This window comes from Salvelinus namaycush, chromosome 1 (genome assembly GCF_016432855.1).
Source record: "Salvelinus namaycush isolate Seneca chromosome 1, SaNama_1.0, whole genome shotgun sequence".
In the NCBI taxonomy this organism is placed as follows: domain Eukaryota; kingdom Metazoa; phylum Chordata; class Actinopteri; order Salmoniformes; family Salmonidae; genus Salvelinus; species Salvelinus namaycush.
The window spans coordinates 25531478-25551635 of NC_052307.1; the positions used below are offsets into that span (position 1 = coordinate 25531478).

The 20158-nt window shown below is 40.8% G+C and overlaps 1 protein-coding gene across 2 annotated transcripts; it reads left to right on the forward strand.

The window, feature by feature from the left end:
• Nucleotides 1–3177: 3177 nt before the first annotated feature.
• Nucleotides 3178–20076, forward strand: LOC120019524 (beta-1 adrenergic receptor-like). Of its 2 annotated transcripts, XM_038962941.1 has the most exons (3): nucleotides 3178–3594; nucleotides 3692–5040; nucleotides 19247–20076. In XM_038962941.1, exons 2-3 carry the CDS (start codon nucleotides 3692–3694, stop codon nucleotides 19272–19274), a joined length of 1377 nt encoding a protein of 458 aa, XP_038818869.1. In that variant the 5' UTR covers nucleotides 3178–3594; the 3' UTR covers nucleotides 19275–20076. The 2 variants fall into 2 exon arrangements, with proteins under 2 accessions (XP_038818869.1, XP_038818785.1); XM_038962857.1 differs by having other exon boundaries at nucleotides 3178–5040.
• Nucleotides 20077–20158: the final 82 nt, after the last annotated feature.

Sequence of the window (20158 nt, forward strand, 5' to 3'; positions counted from 1 at the left end):
TGTGCCTCACAAGTAATACAACAAATGATCTATTACCAGTGCCAAAATTTTGTATTTTGACATGTCTCTCCGTCAACCCTGTGTCACCTCTAGGAAGATTTTAATCCATTTAACCCCCTTAATTTCTCCAAGTTTGACCTTCATTGTAAAATCCATTGTAAAATGTATTTATTTTGTTGCTCTGACAAAGTAATTCCTGAAGATTATTATTTATTTCAAGAGATTCGTGATTCATTTACTTCTGACCCTCATTTTAAGGTCAACCCTGTTACGTGAACTGAATTTTCATTTTAATATGGTGAAACTATTCCTTTTTAAATATTTATTTCAAAATTAACATTGAACATCTAACAGTCAAATCATAGTATAAAAGCATATGAGCTGGTTGTACTGTTTTTTGGCCATTTTCTGGTGTTTTGTGGTGGAAAACTGAGCAGCTCGAGCATAATACGTCAACCCTGTTGCCCAGAGACAGGCTAAAAATGTTTTAACAATAAAAACAATTTTGTGAAGCTTGAATTGAATTGCCACTCCCTGTTGCACACAACAAGCTTCCATTCCCCCTGTCACAAGGGGATTTATGGCTGATTTAAGCTTAAATGGTAAACCCTATTACGGTCAATTCTGTTACTTTATTTGGCACTTAATAAACACTTACTATATAAACATGTTTTTTATGAAGTTGAACATGTGCTCTTCCTGACAGAATGTTAAAATTAGGTAAAATCAAAAAGCCACACTTCTCAAAAGGCACCAAATTGTTGGAATGACCCTAATGGAACATTTACTTTAGAGAGAGCATTTATTACCCATATAACAAATGAGTACAGATGCAGACAGCCATACACTGTACATATATAATTCACCTTTTTTTTTTTTTTTACTATGGTTAATAAAGGCAAATCAATAAACATACAGTACTGTTATACTGGTATGGAATCCATAAAGGACGTAATATCCCAAAAGAAGAGATGCCAGTCATCTGATCTCTGGTTTGATACATCGTCTATTTAAACCACCAATTTTCCCTGCAGCCAGTAAAGGAGTTACTGCATCAGCAACGGATTGATCCTACAGCCATGTCCTTGATCAAGGTACCTAAACTAAGCTGCTGCGTCAGTGAAGATCGTGATCTATGAAAGTCATAAGTAAATAGTTAATGTTTCTTATCATTATTAATGACCATTTTAGCAGAGGAGTCCCTCATGTTCTGTTTTGTATTCCTCTGAACGTTTGAATAATTCAAACATAAATCCAAATGTTTATCCAAGATAAAAAACAGTCAGAAGCCGGTTTTCATTTCCTAGAAACAAGTTCCTAATTAGCAATGGATTTATGTAAACATTATTTTGTTTTGGAGTACAAAAAGGCAAGGGGCAGTACTGTTCTCACCCCAATTGAATTAGAGAAACAGAAATTACATTATCATTGTGACAGATACACACTGAGTTAGTAAAAGGCATTTGGAAACTTCTGTTAGAGAGCTGTCCATAGAAGGAACTACGATGACAACACCCCATAGCACCCCCACGGCTATCTGAGGTGGATGGCATGCCAGGCATTTGCTTGATTGTTCTTCCTCAATGTACTAGCTGGTGTGAGTCATGTCAAGATAACAATCTATTATTTTTAGTGCTGGTGTACTAAGTCAGAGGGAGGGCACTGGTTTCCTTTTCAGCTGGGGGTGTCCTGACTTGCGGTCTACACTTGTTAGAGAAACGTTACCACAAATTGTGTTAGTGTGTCAACAAACAACTGAAGCACATGCCCAGTCAAGAAACCTATCAATTTTCCTCAGGGATTAGAAGTGATGGTATGAATTTTCCAGCGAATGAGGAAGGACTGAAAGTGTGACAAACAATATGTGAACTTTTGTACGTTTTTTGTGCAATTCCAATACCATCTGTAACAATATATAGAGCAACTCAAAAAGGTCTGTACAGCATGCAAGTGACAGTGATTAATCGGTTACATAATTTAAAGGCCACAGAATAAAAGGGAGCTGTCTATCTTAATGGGGCCAGCAACGAACAAGTCTGTCAAGTCGTGGGCACTATCAGGTGATGTCAGCAAAGTCATGGGTTAACCTACAGTAAAATCACGTAACCTCCGGCAATGCTCCATCAAGACTAAAAAGGAACACCAGAAGCTGCAGCACTTGATCACACTGAATGAAACCTTACCTCATACAAGAATGATCTACTAACTAGTAGATACCTGCTAGGTTTTGAAAGTGAGTATCTTAGAGTGTTTTCCAGGCATGAATCGCCTGTGATTGGTTTAATTCAAATTCTATCCCCTGGGCACATGTAAATTCAACATCTATTCCACAATGGTTCAACGTTATTTCATTGAAATGATGTGGAAACAATGTTGATTCAACCAGTGTGTGCTCAGTGGGGATTGAGTATGTGGTAGTGACTGTACAGTATGAGCAGATTGCTCCAAGACTAGCAGTGTCTCAGTACACACAGGCAGGCACACTTCACAGCTCCTCCCTCAGCTAGGGTGTGATTAAAGCCAGTGCAGGCTGAGGGCGACCTGCACTCTGGGTTACAGCTCTGAGAGAGAGAGAGAGAGAGAGAGAGAGAGAGAGAGAGAGAGAGAGAGAGAGAGAGAGAGAGAGAGAGAGAGAGAGAGAGAGAGAGAGAGAGAGAGAGAGAGAGAGAGAGAGAGAGAGAGAGAGAGAGAGAGAGAGAGAGAGAGAGAGAGAGAGAGAGAGAGAGAGAGAGAGAGAGAGAGAGAGAGAGAGAGAGAGAGAGAGAGAGAGAGAGAGAGAGAGAGAGAGAGAGAGAGAGAGAGAGAGAGAGAGAGAGAGAGAGAGAGAGAGAGAGAGAGAGAGAGAGCAGTGAGCAGAGAGAGCGCAGTGAGAGAGAGAGCAGTGAGCAGAGAGAGCGCAGTGAGAGAGAGAGAGAGAGAGCAGTGAGCAGTGAGAGAGAGAGAGCAGTGAGAGAGAGAGAGCAGTGAGAGAGAGAGAGCAGAGAGAGAGAGAGAGAGAGAGAGAGAGAGAGCAGTGAGAGAGAGAGAGCAGTGAGAGAGAGAGAGCAGTGAGAGAGAGAGAAGGGTGGAGAGATAGGGAGGGAGAAACACTCAAAGAGGGAGGGGCAGCTACTTGGTGGACTTTTGTGGTTCTTGCAGCAGCGTCACAGCTGCTTGCTCTCGACAGTGTGGCATCACTCTCATATTACACACAGCGAAAAGCGCTCCAGCCAAATACTACAGTATGTATGATTGGATTTATTTCACAGGTATAAGGGTTGGCCTTCTTTTTGAAAAGTTTTTCTTTACTTCTTGAATTGGTTGTTTGTTTCACTATCCTCTCCATGGATGTATAAAACTAAGGCAAAATAAGCAAAAAGGATTGTAAAGTATTTTTTATTTTAATTTGTACATTTTGGATGCATTGCACTGACAAGACAACATGTTGTTGTCAGCGACATTAGAGGAACTTCTCAACAACCTTTTTTGGTCTTTGGAAACAGACATCCATAAACCACTGGTAGTGTTTGGAGGATCTGGACACTGACCAGCTGTTTTACGTTTGCTTTGAATGAATAGAAGCGAGAGGATGTGACATAGAGAGACCAAATTCTTGTGAGTTTGACTTTAAAAATGCTAGTACAAAATGTAATTTTTTACACATAATACATGAAAAATATATTTCACTTTGTGTATCTCTCTGCTTATGAAGATGGATTTCAACTTGAGTAGCACAGTGCTCTATGCGGTCAACAGCACTGTGACCCCCTTCCTCAACAATACAGGACCCTATCATCCTGCAGCGGGACCCTGGAGTTTACTACTGCTGGTGATCATCATCATGACCATCGTGGTGGGCAACCTGCTGGTCATCATCGCTATAGCACGCACATCCCAGCTACAGACTATAACTAACATCTTCATCATGTCCCTGGCCTGTGCTGACCTCATCATGGGGGTCCTGGTGGTGCCTCTGGGGGCCACCATAGTGCTGACGGGGAACTGGCAGCTGAGTGACACCTCTTGTGAGCTCTGGACCTCCGTAGACATGCTCTGTGTCACGGCTAGCATTGAGACTCTTTGCGTGATTGCAGTGGACCGCTATATTGCTATTACAAGGCCCCTCAGGCACAAGGTTCTGCTCAATAAGTGGCGTGCCCGGCTAATAGTGTGTGTGGTTTGGATTGTGTCTGCTCTGATATCCTTTGTGCCCATCATGAACCAGTATTGGCGAGCAGAGGATGACCCGAAGGCCTTGCTGTGCTATCAGGACCCTGCCTGCTGTGACTTTTTGATCAACCGGACCTTTGCCATTATATCCTCTGTAGTGTCATTCTACATCCCTTTGCTCATAATGATATTTGTCTATGCCAAAGTCTTCCTTATAGCCACACGACAGGTACAGCTCATAGACAAGATCCGTCTGCGCTTCCAGAGTGAGTACCAAGTGCCGCAGACGCAACAGCTGAGCCACCACAGTAACAACATCCTGCCCTTGGGCTATGGAGGCTCCTGCAGCACAAGCAGCACCAGCTCAGCTCGCAAGAGGAGCTCCAGACGAAGGCCTTCACGGCTAACGGTTATCAAGGAGCACAAGGCCCTCAAGACCTTGGGCATTATCATGGGCACCTTCACCCTCTGCTGGCTGCCTTTCTTTGTGGCTAACATAATCAACGTGTTTGACAGGAATGTGCCCCCTGGAGAGATCTTCCGCCTGCTCAACTGGCTGGGCTACATCAATTCTGGCCTCAACCCCATCATCTACTGCAGGAGCCCTGAGTTCCGCACTGCTTTCAAGAACCTACTGGGCTGCCCCTGGTTTTCCACCCCACGATTTAACATCTTCTACAAGGAGCTGCGGACACGATGTCCCTGCTTCCTGGGTTCGGCTGAGGCAGGGGCGGCCTCTTTCCAGAAGCCCCCTGCTGCTGCCACGCCTGAGGGTGATGAGAGCATGGCCAGCAGTCAGAGCAGCTATAAGAGTTTGGAACCTTCCCCAGGACCCCCACACTCCAATGGCATCACACAGTTCAGTGACTTCTCAGAACCAGAACATTTATTGTAAGTTTCTTCTTGTTATGATTTCAAATTTTGCACACTACATTTTCTCATTCCATGCAGTAAAATACTATAAACAATGCATTTTAAAAAAATTGCACAGATAACTGGGGCTTTCCACCAATTCAGTGGCTTTTGAGATACAGTACCTTCAGAAAGTATTCACACCCTTTGACTTGTTCCAAATGTTCTTGTGTTACAAGCTGAATTTAAAATAGATTAAATGTAGTTTTTGTATCACTATACCTACACACAATACCCCATAATGTCAAAGAGGAATGATGTTTAGAAATGTTTACAAATTAATACAAATTAAGCTTAAATGTCAATAATTATTAAACCCCTTTGTTACGGCAAGCCTAAATAAGTTCAGGAGTAAACATTTACTTAACAAGTAGCACATAATAAGTTGCATGGACTCACTCTGTGTGCAATAATAGTGTTTAACATGATTTTTGAATAACTACCTCATCTCTTTACCACACACATACAATTATCTGTAAGGTCCCTTAGTCAGTGAATTTCAAACACATATTCAACCACAAAGACCAGACCGGTTTTCCAATGCCTCGCGAAGAAGGGCACTTACAGTATTGGTGGATGGATAAAAACAAAGAAAATAAGACATTGAATATCCCTTTGAGCCTGGTGAAGTTATTCATTACACTTGGAAGGAAACTGTTCAGGAACTTCACCATGAGGCCAACGGTGACTTTAAAACAGTTACAGAGTTTAATGGCTGTGACAGGAGAAAACTGAGGATGGATCAACAACATTGTAGTTAATCCACAATACTAACTTAATTGACTGAGTGAAAAGCAGGGGCGTAAAGTACTTAAGTAGAAATACTTTAAAGTACTATTTAAGTAGTTTTTTGGGGTATTTGTATTTTACTTTACTATTTCTATTTTTGACAACTTTTACTTTGACTTCCCTACATTCCTAAAAAAATTATGTACTTTTTACTCCATAAATTTTCCTTGACACCCAAAAGTACTCATTACATTTTAAATGCTTAGCAGGACAGGAAAATGGTCCAATTCACACACTTATCAAGAGAATAAGTGGTCATCCCTACTGCCTCTGATCTGACGCACTCACTAAACACAAATGCATCGTTTGTTAATTATGTCTGAGTGATGGAGTGTGCCCCTGGCTATCCGTATATTATGTCTGAGTGATGGAGTGTGCCCCTGGCTATCCGTATATTATGTCTGAGTGATGGAGTGTGCCCCTGGCTATCTGTAATGATGTCTGAGTGATGGAGTCTGCCCCTGGCTATCTGTAATGATGTCTGAGTGATGGAGTGTGACCCTGGCTATCTGTAATGATGTCTGAGTGTTGTAGTGTGCCCCTGGCTATCTGTAATGATGTCTGAGTGATGGAGTGTGCCCCTGGCTATCTGTAATGATGTCTGAGTGTTGGAGTCTGCCCCTGGCTATCTGTAATGATGTCTGAGTGATGGAGTCTGCCCCTGGCTATCTGTAATGATGTCTGAGTGATGGAGTCTGCCCCTGGCTATCTGTAATGATGTCTGAGTGATGGAGTGTGCCCCTGGCTATCTGTAATGATGTCTGAGTGATGGAGTGTGCCCCTGGCTATCTGTAATGATGTCTGAGTGATGGAGTGTGCCCCTGGCTATCTGTAATGATGTCTGAGTGATGGAGTGTGCCCCTGGCTATCTGTAATGATGTCTGAGTGATGGAGTGTGCCCCTGGCTATCCGTATATTTGAAAAACAATTAAATGGTGCCGTCAGCTTTGCTTAATATAAGGAATTTGAAAAGATGTACACATTTTACTGTTGATACTTAAGTATATTTAGGACCAAGTACTTTTAGACTTTTACTCAAATATTATTTTACTCGGTAACTTTCACTTTTACTTGAGCAACTTTCTATTAAGGTATCTATACTTTTACTCAAGTATGACAATTGAGTACTTTTTCCACTATTGGTGAAAAGAAGGAAGCCTGTACAGAATACAAATATTCCAAAACATGCAACCTGTTTGCAATAAGCCACTAAAGTAACACTGCAAAAAAATGTGTCAAAGCAATTAATGTTTTGTCCTGAATACAAAGTGTTATGTTTGGTGCAAATCCAATACAACACATTACTGAGCGCCAATCTTCAAACAGCCCTGACATTAAATTCCAACCTCAGTGTGGAAATATAACAAATCTAGTTTTTGACTGTACTGGGTCTTTAAAGGGAACTTTATTGAATATAAAATTCAATATTGGTGCACAATGTCTGCTTAAAAGATCAAAGGATGCAAAAGTCCCTCATTTTGTGGAACGACCCAACTCACATTTTCACGTTTCAGCATTTGCACTATTAGATTTGGTAATGATAATCTTGAAAAGACACTATGGTCCATGTCTACATGTGCTTAAGTCATGTAAGGTGCTCAGTGTGGTCAAAATTAAATGCTTGTGCACATTTTAGCTCTGATGAAAGTTTTGGTCTATTGCCCACAGCACAGTTCAGGCACAGTTAAGACAGGCAGTATGTTTGGGAATCTGTGTAAATGTGTAATGTCTGTGGTAGTAGGAGAAAATTATTACATCAGTGGTCTGACATGTGAGCATTAAATTGTTTTCTTAAACTTTAGGGCTCCTCTTATCTTTAGCGGTCTACAGCTGTGAAGAATGATCTGAGAAAACACAACAGATCTTTTGTTAAGTAGGACACTCTGAACTTCAAATGTCCCTATTTCTCTGCTAATACCATCAAATACTGTGAGAGGAACCTTTTTAATGTTTAGAAATCCCCAAAACTGTGAAAGACAAGCTTTTTGTTGTCATGCAAGGCGACTAATTCTCAACCCTCCCGTATGAAAATGAGAAAAAAAAAGTTAAGTGACTTAAATTATTTCAGTTAAGTATTAAAGAGAGAATCACTTTAAAAGTGAATTAATGATGACAGTTTTATGACAAAAAAATGCAAGCATACTGTAAACCAACGCAAGCTCTGAACTGAAAAGATTTGCTTGTAAAATAAAGACAGATCAAATAGTATGGGCAATGAAATGAAATCAACCAAAGTACAGGAATAGAAATTATGTAGATGCTATACATTTTCAGTTTAGTTCTAATTGTCTTTTCAATGTAGGCCTATTGATATCTGATATTTTCCTGTCATATTGTTGCAATACACTACCATAAGTTAAATAACCATTTTTACAAGTGTGTGTGGGTGTGTGTGTGTGCGTGCGTGCGTGTGTACTGTCAATCATTCAATACATCTCTATTTAAGAATGAAAATAAAAATGGAACAATGCAATCACATCAGGAGTGGGTTGAATTGCTGCAATCCAGAGGGCATGTTTAGGATCGTATCTGTAGTTTTAGCGGTATTCCTTTGTGAGACGGGATACGTTTTTGGTAAATCAAACAATCTCTTTGAATCTTTCACTCACATGTTTCATAGAGCTCACTGGGCATGCATGTTGAATATCAGGGAGAATCCATATTTGGATAAGTTCTGAATACATCAAGGTGCTGTGTCCGACTAAAATAGATTTGGCAGAACCATGTACAATAAATAAATACACTCAATGCTTACATATTCAAAGATAAGCTGATGTGGGAATATAACATTGTAACATAATGTGAAATGTAATATGCATATTTCCATTATCTTGATCCATAAATATCAAAGTAATTTGTTTAAACACTGTAGATTAACTAGTTGCTGGTATCATATTATGTTACCTGTAATCCATCTTTGAATCCAGCTCATGTCAACCTTATACAAATTACTATCAGATGTCCATGGTTTTTCTCTAAGAAACAAATATCAAATCCACATCAGTAATTTTGTGCTTCTGTCGTTGTATATGTAGCTGTAAATGTAGCTGTATATGTAGCTCTATATGTAGCCGTATATGTAACCGTATATGTAGCCGTATATGTAGCTGTATATGTAGCTGTATATGTAGCCGTATATGTAGCTGTATATGTAACTGTATACTGTATGTAGCTGTATATGTAGCCGTATATGTAGCTGTATATGTAGCCGTATATGTAGCTGTATATGTAACTGTATATGTAGCCGTATATGTAGCCGTATATGTAACTGTATATGTAGCCGTATATGTAGCCGTATATGTAACTGTATATGTAGCCGTATATGTAGCCGTATATGTAGCTGTATATGTAGCCGTATATGTAGCTGTATATGTAGCCGTATATGTAGCTGTATATGTAACTGTATATGTAGCCGTATATGTAGCCGTATATGTAACCGTATATGTAGCCGTATATGTAGCTGTATATGTAACTGTATATGTAGCCGTATATGTAGCCGTATATGTAACTGTATATGTAGCCGTATATGTAGCCGTATATGTAACTGTATATGTAGCCGTATATGTAGCCGTATATGTAGCTGTATATGTAGCCGTATATGTAGCTGTATATGTAGCCGTATATGTAGCTGTATATGTAACTGTATATGTAGCCGTATATGTAGCCGTATATGTAACCGTATATGTAGCCGTATATGTAGCTGTATATGTAGCTGTATATGTAGCTGTATATGTAACTGTATACTGTATGTAGCTGTATATGTAACTGTATATGTAGCCGTATATGTAGCCGTATATGTAGCCGTATACTGTATGTAGCTGTATATGTAGCTGTATATGTAACTGTATATGTAGCTGTATGTGTAGCTGTATATGTAACTGTATATGTAGCTGTATATGTAACTGTATATGTAGCCGTGTTTATCCAATGGCATTGAAGAGTATACCACCTCAGACATCGGCTTCATCAATAATTGCATCGACGACGTCGTCCCCACTGTGACCGTACATATCCCAACCAGAAGCCATGTATTTCAGGCAACATCCGCCTCGAGCTAAAGGCCAGAGCTGCCTCTTTCAAGGAGAGGGACACTAACCCGGACACTAATAAGAAATCCCGCTATGCCCTCAGACGAACCATCAAACAAGCAGTGTGTCAATACAGGATTAAGATTGAATCCTACTACACCGGCTCTGATACTCGTCGGATGTGGCAGGGCTCGAAAACTATTACGGACTACAAACGGAAACCCAGACGCGAGCTGCCCAGTGATGCGAGCCTACCAGACGAGCGAAATGCCTTTTATGCTCGCTTCGAGGCAAGCAACACTGAAGCATGCACAAGAGCATCAGCTGTTCTGGATGACTGTGTGATAACGCTCTCGGAGGCCAATGTGAGCAAGACCTTTAAACAGGTCAACATTCACAAAGCCGCGGGGCCAGATGGATTACCAGGATGTGTACTGAAAGCATGCGCGGACCAACTGGCAAGTGTCTTCACTAACATTTTCAACCTCTCCCTGACCAAGTCTGTAATACCTACATGTTTCAAGCAGACCACCATAGTCCCTGTGCCCAAGTAAGCGAAGGTAACCTGCCTAAATGATTACCGCCCCGTAGCATGTCGGTAGCCATGAAGTGCTTTGAAAGGCTGGTCAAGGCTCATATCAACAGCATTCGCCCGGATACCCTAGACCCACTCCAATTCGCATACCGCCCCAACAGATCCACAGATGACACAATCGCACTCCACACTGCCCTTTCCCACCTGGACAAAAGGAACACCTATGTGAGAATGCTATTCATACAGCTCGTTCAACACCATAGTGCCCACGAAGCTCATCACTAAGCTAAGGACCCTGGGACTAAACACCTCCCTCTGCAACTGGATCCTGGACTTCCTGACTGGCCGCCCCCAGGTGGTAAGGGTAGGCAACAACACGTCTGCCATGCTGATCCTCAACACTGGGGCCCCTCAGGGGGGTGTACTTAGTCCCTTCCAGTACTCCCTGTTCACCCACGACTGCGTGGCCAAACACGACTCCAACACCATCATTAAGTTTGCTGATGACAACAGTGGTAGGCCTGATCAGTGACAACGATGAGACAGCCTATAGGATGGAGGTCAGATAACTGGCAGTGTGGTGCCAGGACAACAACCTCTCCCTCGATGCAAGACAAAGGAGCTGATCGTGGACTACAGGAAAAGGAGGGCTGAACAGGCCCCCATTCTCATTGATGGGGCTGTAGTGGAGCGGGTCGAGAGTTTCAAGTTCCTTGGTGTCCACATCACCAACAAACTATCATGGTCCAAACACCAAGACAGTCGTGAAGAGGGCACGACAAAACCTATTCCCCCTCAGGAGACTGAAAAGATTTGGCATGGGTCCCCAGATCCTCAAAAAGTTCTACAGCTGCACCATCAAGAGCATCCTAACCGGTTGCATCATGCCTGGTATGGCAACTGCTCGGCATCTGACCATAAGGCACTACAGAGGGTAGTGCATACGGCCTAGTGCATCACTGGGACCAAGCTTCCTGCCATCCAGGACCTATATGATAGGCGGTGTCAGAGGAAAGCCCATAAAATTGTCAGAGACTCCAGTCACCCAAGTCACAGACTGTTTTCTCTGCTACCGCACGGCAAGCGGTACCAGAGTACCAAGTCTAGGACCAAAAGGCTCCTTAACAGCTTCTACCCCCAAGCCATAAGACTGCTGACCAATTAACCAAATGGCCACTGGACTATTTACATTGACACCCCACCCTCCATTTGTTTTGTACACTGCTGCTACTCGCTGATTATTATCTATGTCACTTCACCACTACCTACATGTACAAATTACCTCAACTAACCCCCGCACACAGACTCTGTACCGGTACCCCCTGTATTTAGCCTCGTTATTGTTATTTGTGTTACTTTTTATTATTTTTTTACTTTATTTGGTAAATATTTTCTTCTTGAACTGCACTGTTGGTTAAGGGCTTGTAAGTAAGCATTTCATGATAAGGTCTACACTTGTATTCAGCGCATATGACAAATAAAGTTTGATTTGATTTGTATATGTAGCTGTACGCTACCATGCTCTTTAACACCAGATCTTACTGTGTTGTGGGACCTTAACTACCAGTTGATTATCAATTTAGAACCTGAAGGTTAAAATAGCTAAGAAAACATGAATATAACATCTTTGATGAAAAAGGCACTGCATTATAAAAATACACAACAGTAAAGTATGTCCAAACTGTACCAAATGAAAGTGTGAATGTCTCATGCAGAGCATCATGAGCTGATCAATGTTTAGCCTGTATAGAGAAGCTTCCCAATAGTTTAGCGGTTTGTATGCCTCTGCTGGGGCCCCTCTGCAGCCTATCCAACACCACCCGCAGCTGATAAAGCTTTATCACTGGGTCACAAGACTTCCACTCACTGGGAGACGCTATTTACAAGACAAGTAGGCGAAGGGAGCACACGGTTTGGTTACAGTTGGACTGCTAAACATGTCTTACCAAACCAATCCAATTTGCAGAGTCACTCCATACACTATACAGATGCTGGGATCAGGTTTCCTTTTTAATGACTACCAATTCCCTCTAACAACTTCAACCATATGTCACAACCTGGCTCTTAGATGGTGACAAGCAAGGGAGTCCACACATTGGCAGTTGAGTAACAAACAATATTTATTAAATAACAAAGTATAAAACTACAAAGGAAAACTAACCTGCGAAGTGTGAAAGTAGGCATGTGAGGGATGTAATGGAGATGCATGGATGAAGGTAAAATGTGTGTAAGTGTTGAAGGGTGCACCTAATCCCAAAACATGATCAACCAGATCACAAAACAAAATGGTGCTTGTGGAGAGAGAGAGCCAAGACTGGGCACCAAGAACTTTTATCTCCTAGTTGATCCCAAACCTAGGTGCAACTTGTCACCTTAACGACCCAATCAGCTCCACCTGTCCCCAATCTGCAAATAAAAGCACAAACACAGGGAAGGAGGCAGGGAGAGTGAGGTGGGTGTAACACATAGCAAGTGCGGACACTCATGGCTGTCTGCATCAGTTGAAGGGTAGTGGGCTATGTTATCTTTACTGATCTCCAGCGGGGGTTTGGGGGCAGTTAGGACTCGTTATGAATGCACTTTCTTCTCACACATGCACTACTGGATCTAAAGATTACTTCAAAAGCTCCGGAGCTGATGATTGTCTACTAATATGTATAGGCTGGTGACATGCAATTACAATTTTATTTATCCAAACAGTTCATTTGCATCGTCACATTTGTTTCTCGATACATGTTATTTAGCAGACGCTTTTTTTTATGCTGCCAATCTCGGAGGTCTTTTACAGATAGATCCAATAAATTGGGCAGGAACATGGGAGACATTTTAAGAGCATATAAAAGTATTCCTTAAAAGGAGCAGAGCCCGTCCAGTTCAGCCTGAGAAAGAAGGCTATAGCTCAGTGTAATACTACTCACACCGGCACTGCAATGCTTTGAGATAGATTTGATAATGTCAGTAAGATCAATGTGTCTCAGACAAACCGGGCCGTGGCTATGACAGTATATCGAATGTGGATGATAAAGCGTGTGCACCATATTACCTCGGCAGGCAGGGCTGCTAAGCTAAGACACGGCATGAATCAGGGATCTGTGGTTAGGCTAGGACAGTGATTCCCAACCGGGGTACTAGAACCCCTGAGGGTACCTGTCCTATCCACAGGGGGCACTTGAGAAGACTCGTGAGACCATAGGCCTACTGGTAAATTGCACATGAGGGTAACTTCAAGGGTACTCCAGACAGAGCAGAATTCAGTTGGTGGTACAGTAACTGAAAAAGGTTGGGAACCACTGGGCTAGGACACGGCATGAAGCAGGGGTCTGTGTCTGCTGCAGGTTGTGATCAGACAGGGCTATCTCTGGACACTCCCACAGATCAGAGGCAGGTTGAGAGGATATTATTCATGATTAGGACTTGATTTGGCAGGATAGTCAGACACCATGTGCTCCTCATTCATTTCAGTCTGTCTCGTGTGTGTGATGGTCACAGAAGTGTCAAACACACTGCAGACAGAATAGAAACAATGAGACAGCTAGGACTGTATATATATATGTGTGTGTGTGTGTGAGAGAGGGGAAATGAGCAGGAAGAGTTAGGCAGCGTTATTCCTCAACCCCTTGGAACACAGGCAGGGGACAACAGCGGGGATCAAAGAGTGATGTCAGCACAAACTTTAGATAGAAGAATAGAGGACATGTCAGGTTAGATATGGCTGGCCCCGACTCGGAGCCGGGTGATCGTTTGTCTGGGCTTGTATTGACCTCAGACGGTCTCATAATGGTTGAGAGGTCTTTGAAACGTCAGTGGGACAATACTAACAATGAATAACTATTCTTATTAAAGTGCATGACAAACAGCCCTAAATAGGGAATAGTCTGAGCTTTGTACAAATGACTGCTTATACATTGTTCTTGACAAAGTCGATGCCACATGGGCAATTCATGGTAATAATTTTTTCTCTCAAATGTAGTATAGGAATAGGACAAGTACGGATAGGACATGTAGTATAGGAATAGGACATGTAGTACAGGAATAGGACATGTACAGAATAGGAATAGGACATGTATAATATAGGAATAAGACATGTAGTATAGGAATAGGACATCATGTAGTATAGGAATAGGACATCATGTAGTATAGGAATAGGACATCATGTAGTATAGGAATAGGACATCATGTAGTATAGGAATAGGACATCATGTAGTATAGGAATAGGACATCATGTAGTATAGGAATAGGACATCATGTAGTATAGGAATAGGACATCATGTAGTATAGGAATAGGACATCATGTAGTATAGGAATAGGACATCATGTAGTATAGGAATAGAACATTTACGGAATAGGACATGGAAATTGTTAATTCCATACAGTAGTCTTTTAACTAGCACGCATAGCAGCAAAATAAACAAATGAGTTAATGTCCTCAGAATTTCTCATAACAAACAGTAATGTTGTTTGGAGATCTATAGAGTGACAGCTGCTACTGCATTAGTCCTCATGGTGCGGCAGCGCTACATACAGCCTCTTGTAATAGTTATCACACACTCATTCTCTTTCATAAGCAGTGGCCTGCAGTGGCCTGCTCGGTATGGGTCAGGGGGAAGGTGATAAGACTGTAATGAGAGAGGAAAACACTTAGTGATAGAACACACATTCCTCTGTGTCAATCTTATCTTTAAGCACGGCAGTGGGGTATTTGTTTTCAGAAAAAAATAAAGATACATTTTTAGTCAACACTTCTCCCAACATACAGATTATTAAAAAGCAACATAGGCTGTATTTACATAGGCAGCCCAATGCTGATATTTTGCCCAATGATTGGCAAAAGATCTGATTTGTCAAAAGACCAATTAGTGGCAAAAGAACAGAATTGGGCTGCAGGTGTAAATGCAGCCATGAAGAACTAAATGCCATGAAGAACTAAATGCCATGAAGAACTTCAGAATTCTAGAACAGGGTTTGCTTTTATTTCGATTTGAGAAAAGCCTTAGGCCTGAAATTAATAAAAAAATAAAGTGCCCTAATATTGTTTGATTATACAAGGCCAGCACAATCAATATTGCAAGTTTGATTTCTGGTGCACCATTTCATTGTTATCTTCAATTGAGCCATTCAGCAAAGAGTGCATAGCTGTTTGTTAACACTGGAGCCTAACTGAGAGAATAGCACCGTTCAGCCATGGGACAAAAGGAGGAAGACTGTATAATAGAAAGAAGCTGTTATCACAAAAAATGTAATGTTTGATTATCATACTAATTAAGCATAAACAATTCAGGGCTTCTATAAACACATGTTAGAAGAGAGGTTGGTTTTATAATGGCTTTGCAATCATTAGCAATCAAGTGGCACTGACTTTTGTGTTTGCCCTGGCACTAAAAGGTTATGGCTTAAATTGCCATCTGACAGAGTCATACCAGGGCTTTAAAAAGGGGAACCTATTACAGCTTTCTGTGGAAATTCTTTGTGGGCTGTGTCTGGAACAGTAATGTCCATCTGATGGCTGATGGACTAAACTCTTGCTCTATGCTACCATGCAACTGAGACTGAGGCATTATCCAAACACCACGTCCCTCAAAAGAAACATGTAGTGTGTCAGGCATGGTTATCAAATCCCCCTCCCAAAATACAGCAGATGAAAGATTCCTAGAATTCACATCGCATGGATATCTGTCACGGCTGTCAAAAGAAGTGGACCAAAGTGCAGCGTGGTGAGCGTACATTTCCTTTTTATTTAAAACGTCGCCAACAAAACAACAAACGAAAGAAACAACCGTGAAGCTTACAGGGCTATAGTGCCACAAACAAAGTTAACTACCCACACTGAAAGGAGGGTAAAAGGGCTACCTAAGTATGATTCCCAATCAGAGACAACGATAGACAGCTGTCCCTGATTGAGAACCATACCCGGCCAAAACATAGAAATAAAGAAACATAGAAAACAAAGCATAGAATGCTCACCCCAACTCACACCCTGACCAAACCAACTAGAGACATAAAAAGGCTCTCTAAGGTCAGGGCGTGACAATATCACATGAAATCCACAGAACTCCTAGGTTAAGAAGTTTCTGTGCAGCACCTATATTCAGTTCAGTAATGGCTTTCGTGAAATAGCACTCACGAGGCATCACAACAAGTAATGAACGCCAACATGTTGTGGCAGTGTGAACTCAGACACAACTCTCAAATGCTTATGTTCAAAGCAAATTGAATTGCTCAGACACGTTACACTTTTACCCCTCTGAAATTCTGTTGTTGTTTCAGCTTCCATTTGTTTGGCATGGCAACTATATCAGGCAAGAAATAGCTTTTGGATAGAATCCACGAAGCGTAGAGGCGGTGGAAATATGTCCATCTGCAGGCCTGCCTAATATACTGAGTGACTCAGAGCACCTGCCAAAATTGGCTTATTACTCCAAATGACTGAGTAAAACATTTATACACACTTTAGGTGCCACCAGAACTATTTTGAACAGACATTTGTGATGCTTGAGTCCTTTAATAGAACTGCATGCTGAGTGTGTAATGCCACACAGCTAAGTGTGAAATCTACATCCCTGCTCCTGGAGACTAGAATGCAGCAGTGTATTGATATGAATAAACAAATACATTGTACTCTGTTTTAGATCATTTGTCAGTTAAATAGCATTATCAACTGTAAAATGCCATTGTAAGTACAGTCAATGTTTAGAAAGGCTAGTCATAACAGTTCATATATTCATTGATTTTTCTCATGACAGGATCAATGCTGCATGAAATACACTGTACATACATTCCAGTTATACTACAGGCATGCAGGATAGTCACAAAAAACAACTAGTGAAACAGGAAATTGATCTGCTGACAGATGAATGCACTAAGGCTAAGCCTTTCCATTCTGTCTCAAATAAATCACATTGTACAATCTTTAACACAATGGTCACTTTTTCAGATTACAGCGAGTGACAAGTATTGTATATCAAAAGTATGGTCAGGATTCTATACAAAGAACAACTGCAAAATGTTAATGCCGTTCTAAGAGAGGCCATTGCAAAAGAGCTCTTTTAATGTGCAGTCGACCATGACAGACCAAGCATTACCCTTTTAATATGTGAGCACTGACAATAACTGAGACCTGCACAATATAGATTAGGAGTCTTTTGTTGGATTAGGATGGGATCAAACCTCGGGGAGCATAAAATGAGGAACAGGATAAGAGGAGCATGGTAATGTGAGTATCTGATCCAATCCTACATCTAAAGCATCAAGAAGAAAATGGTGGGAGTTGAGTAAGCAGTTCACTATGGGACAAATCCAAATGTTAAGCCAAAGTTTTACTTCACTGTCTACAGCTGAGTAAAGTTTAAAAAAAATGGCAAGTAATTTAAATTAACTTTATTATCTCATCGATTGTTTCTTTCCAACTTACGCGTTCGAAGGTTCTTAATGGTAAGGAACCATATGTGCTCCAGGTGGTTCTTAAGAAACTGCAAACAACTTGATTGAAATATTTTAATGCCATCAATCATTGGAATCAACATATTTGGCACTTCCACTATAGTGGACAGGATTGCAAAATAATCCCTTTGGCCCCACCTCACTTTCTGACCACAAAGTACACTTTACCCTGTTGACAGGTACTGTAAAAGAAAATACACTTCACTCAAATGATGGATGTCTCTGCATGAGACTTTGGGATGGAGCGAAAGCTAAATTTTAACAAAGTTTTAAACTACACAGGCAATTCTTTCCCTCAGAAGTCCACGTGAAAGTACAATACTTGCTGTATAAGGGATGAGGGTACTTCTCTAGATTTCTCCAACAAAGCAATGGTGGGCATTGCTTATATTTTCCTGTGTAGACATGTACTGTAAAGTTGATAGGATCAGAATCTCTGGCATTTTGATAAAAGGATTGGTTGAGCAGGGAGTATGTTTGTGGGAAAGAGAACCCTTAGAGTACACACTACCATGAAGTGATTGATGGGAATAGGAAGGGCATTAATCAATCAGGATAGACACATTCAAAAGCTCAAAATCAAATAAGCAGTAAAACAAACTGTTATTGTTCCCCAGTCTGAAGTGAACCCAAATCACATAATGTTCAATATGGTAATGTAGGTTACACATTTCAACCTCCTTCCACCATGTTAGAGTCATCTCTCCCAATGTGCATTTGCCAAGTCAAACAAACACATCATCTCCTGATGAGACAGTTGGCCTTCTTGTCTAGATGCTTTAATAGTAAAGAACAACATGTGCTTGGGATTTCATGGGACGATGGGATAAACAACAAGTCTGATATTGCAAAGCAAATTTAAATCACAAGTGACACATAAGATGGTTGGATCGATTTCAGGGTTGATCTCAATGTTAAGAATTCCAATTCCATTATTTCAAAAATATATATACATTTCCCAAAAAGATATGTCATATCAATGTAAAAATGTTTTCATCTTCCCCAAGGCAGGAAAAACAAAACCAATTGTATTATTTTAAGGGGTCAGTGTAAATCAGTCATATTTAAATTAAACTTTGAAATGTAATTTATTTTGTAATGTATTTTGAGGTATAGCCAATATTTCACCATTGCTTACAAGAACCACTTTCTGATGGTTCTGAATTGCTCTTTTTTATAACCATTACAGTAAATTGTGCTTAGTATATTTTGGCTAATAGGGCATCAACATTCCTCTAAATAAATTCTCATTAACCAAAATGACATTCTTAGTTCTCAGTGAATCATAGGCTTTAACAAAGTCTGGAATATGACAGTGTCTCAGAATATGAAAAATGACAGGAATATGACTCAATACAGTAAGCCCAAAAATTCTAATTTATCCTTATTCACTCAGTTTCACATTACAGGAAAAGGATGGGTGAAAGATTTGGAAACGAATCTCAAGAAATTCAAAAGAACAAAAGGCCGACCCCAGCAGTGACTTTCACAACTGACTGAGCAGAGATTGGAATGGCTGAGATGATACTGCACAAAGAACAACCTAATAATGCAGATGCACTGGCCCTGGTGAATATGAGCAAGGAAGATTTACAAGACCCTGAGGAGGAGAACTGAACTGGGCAGTTTGGTTTGGCTGGCCTGGATGTTTGGGAGCGGCACCAGTTTAAAGGTCCAGATCACAAGACTTGAAGACTAACTGTGTCAACACAGCACCCTGAGGAAGACTGTTCACTGCAACCCAGCATTAAATCATCATCATGAACTGAGGTATCCTGTCCTTGTCTGCCACCAACACGCTCACAGCATACTGTGTACAATAGGATAAACTCTTTCTTTACAACCAGGAATGATTGCAGATGTGTAACAGTAATACACCGTAGACATTCATGCACAATGTGTGTGGCCTCTGGTCTAAAGTGGGCAATCAGAATAAATGGTGTACATTATCTAATGCAAAGTTATTTATTTATTATATCCTCACTATCTGTACATGCAAAACTTGTCAACTTAACACAGGAATATCATGTTATATGTCTTTACTCTCCAGTAATGTCCATAGTGTAGCAACACATTTTCTATTCAGTGTTCATGTCATTAACCTCTTCACTGCCAAATCAACCTAATTAACTGCACTTGAAATATAAGTGTTCTTATCAAGTGATCAGCCTAAATAACACTGGTAATAACCAGATCCATTAACATACAGTACCAGTCAAGAGTTTGGACACACCTACTCATTTAAAAGTTTTTCTTTATTTTTACTATTGTCTATATTCTATAATAATAGTGAAGACATCATAACTAT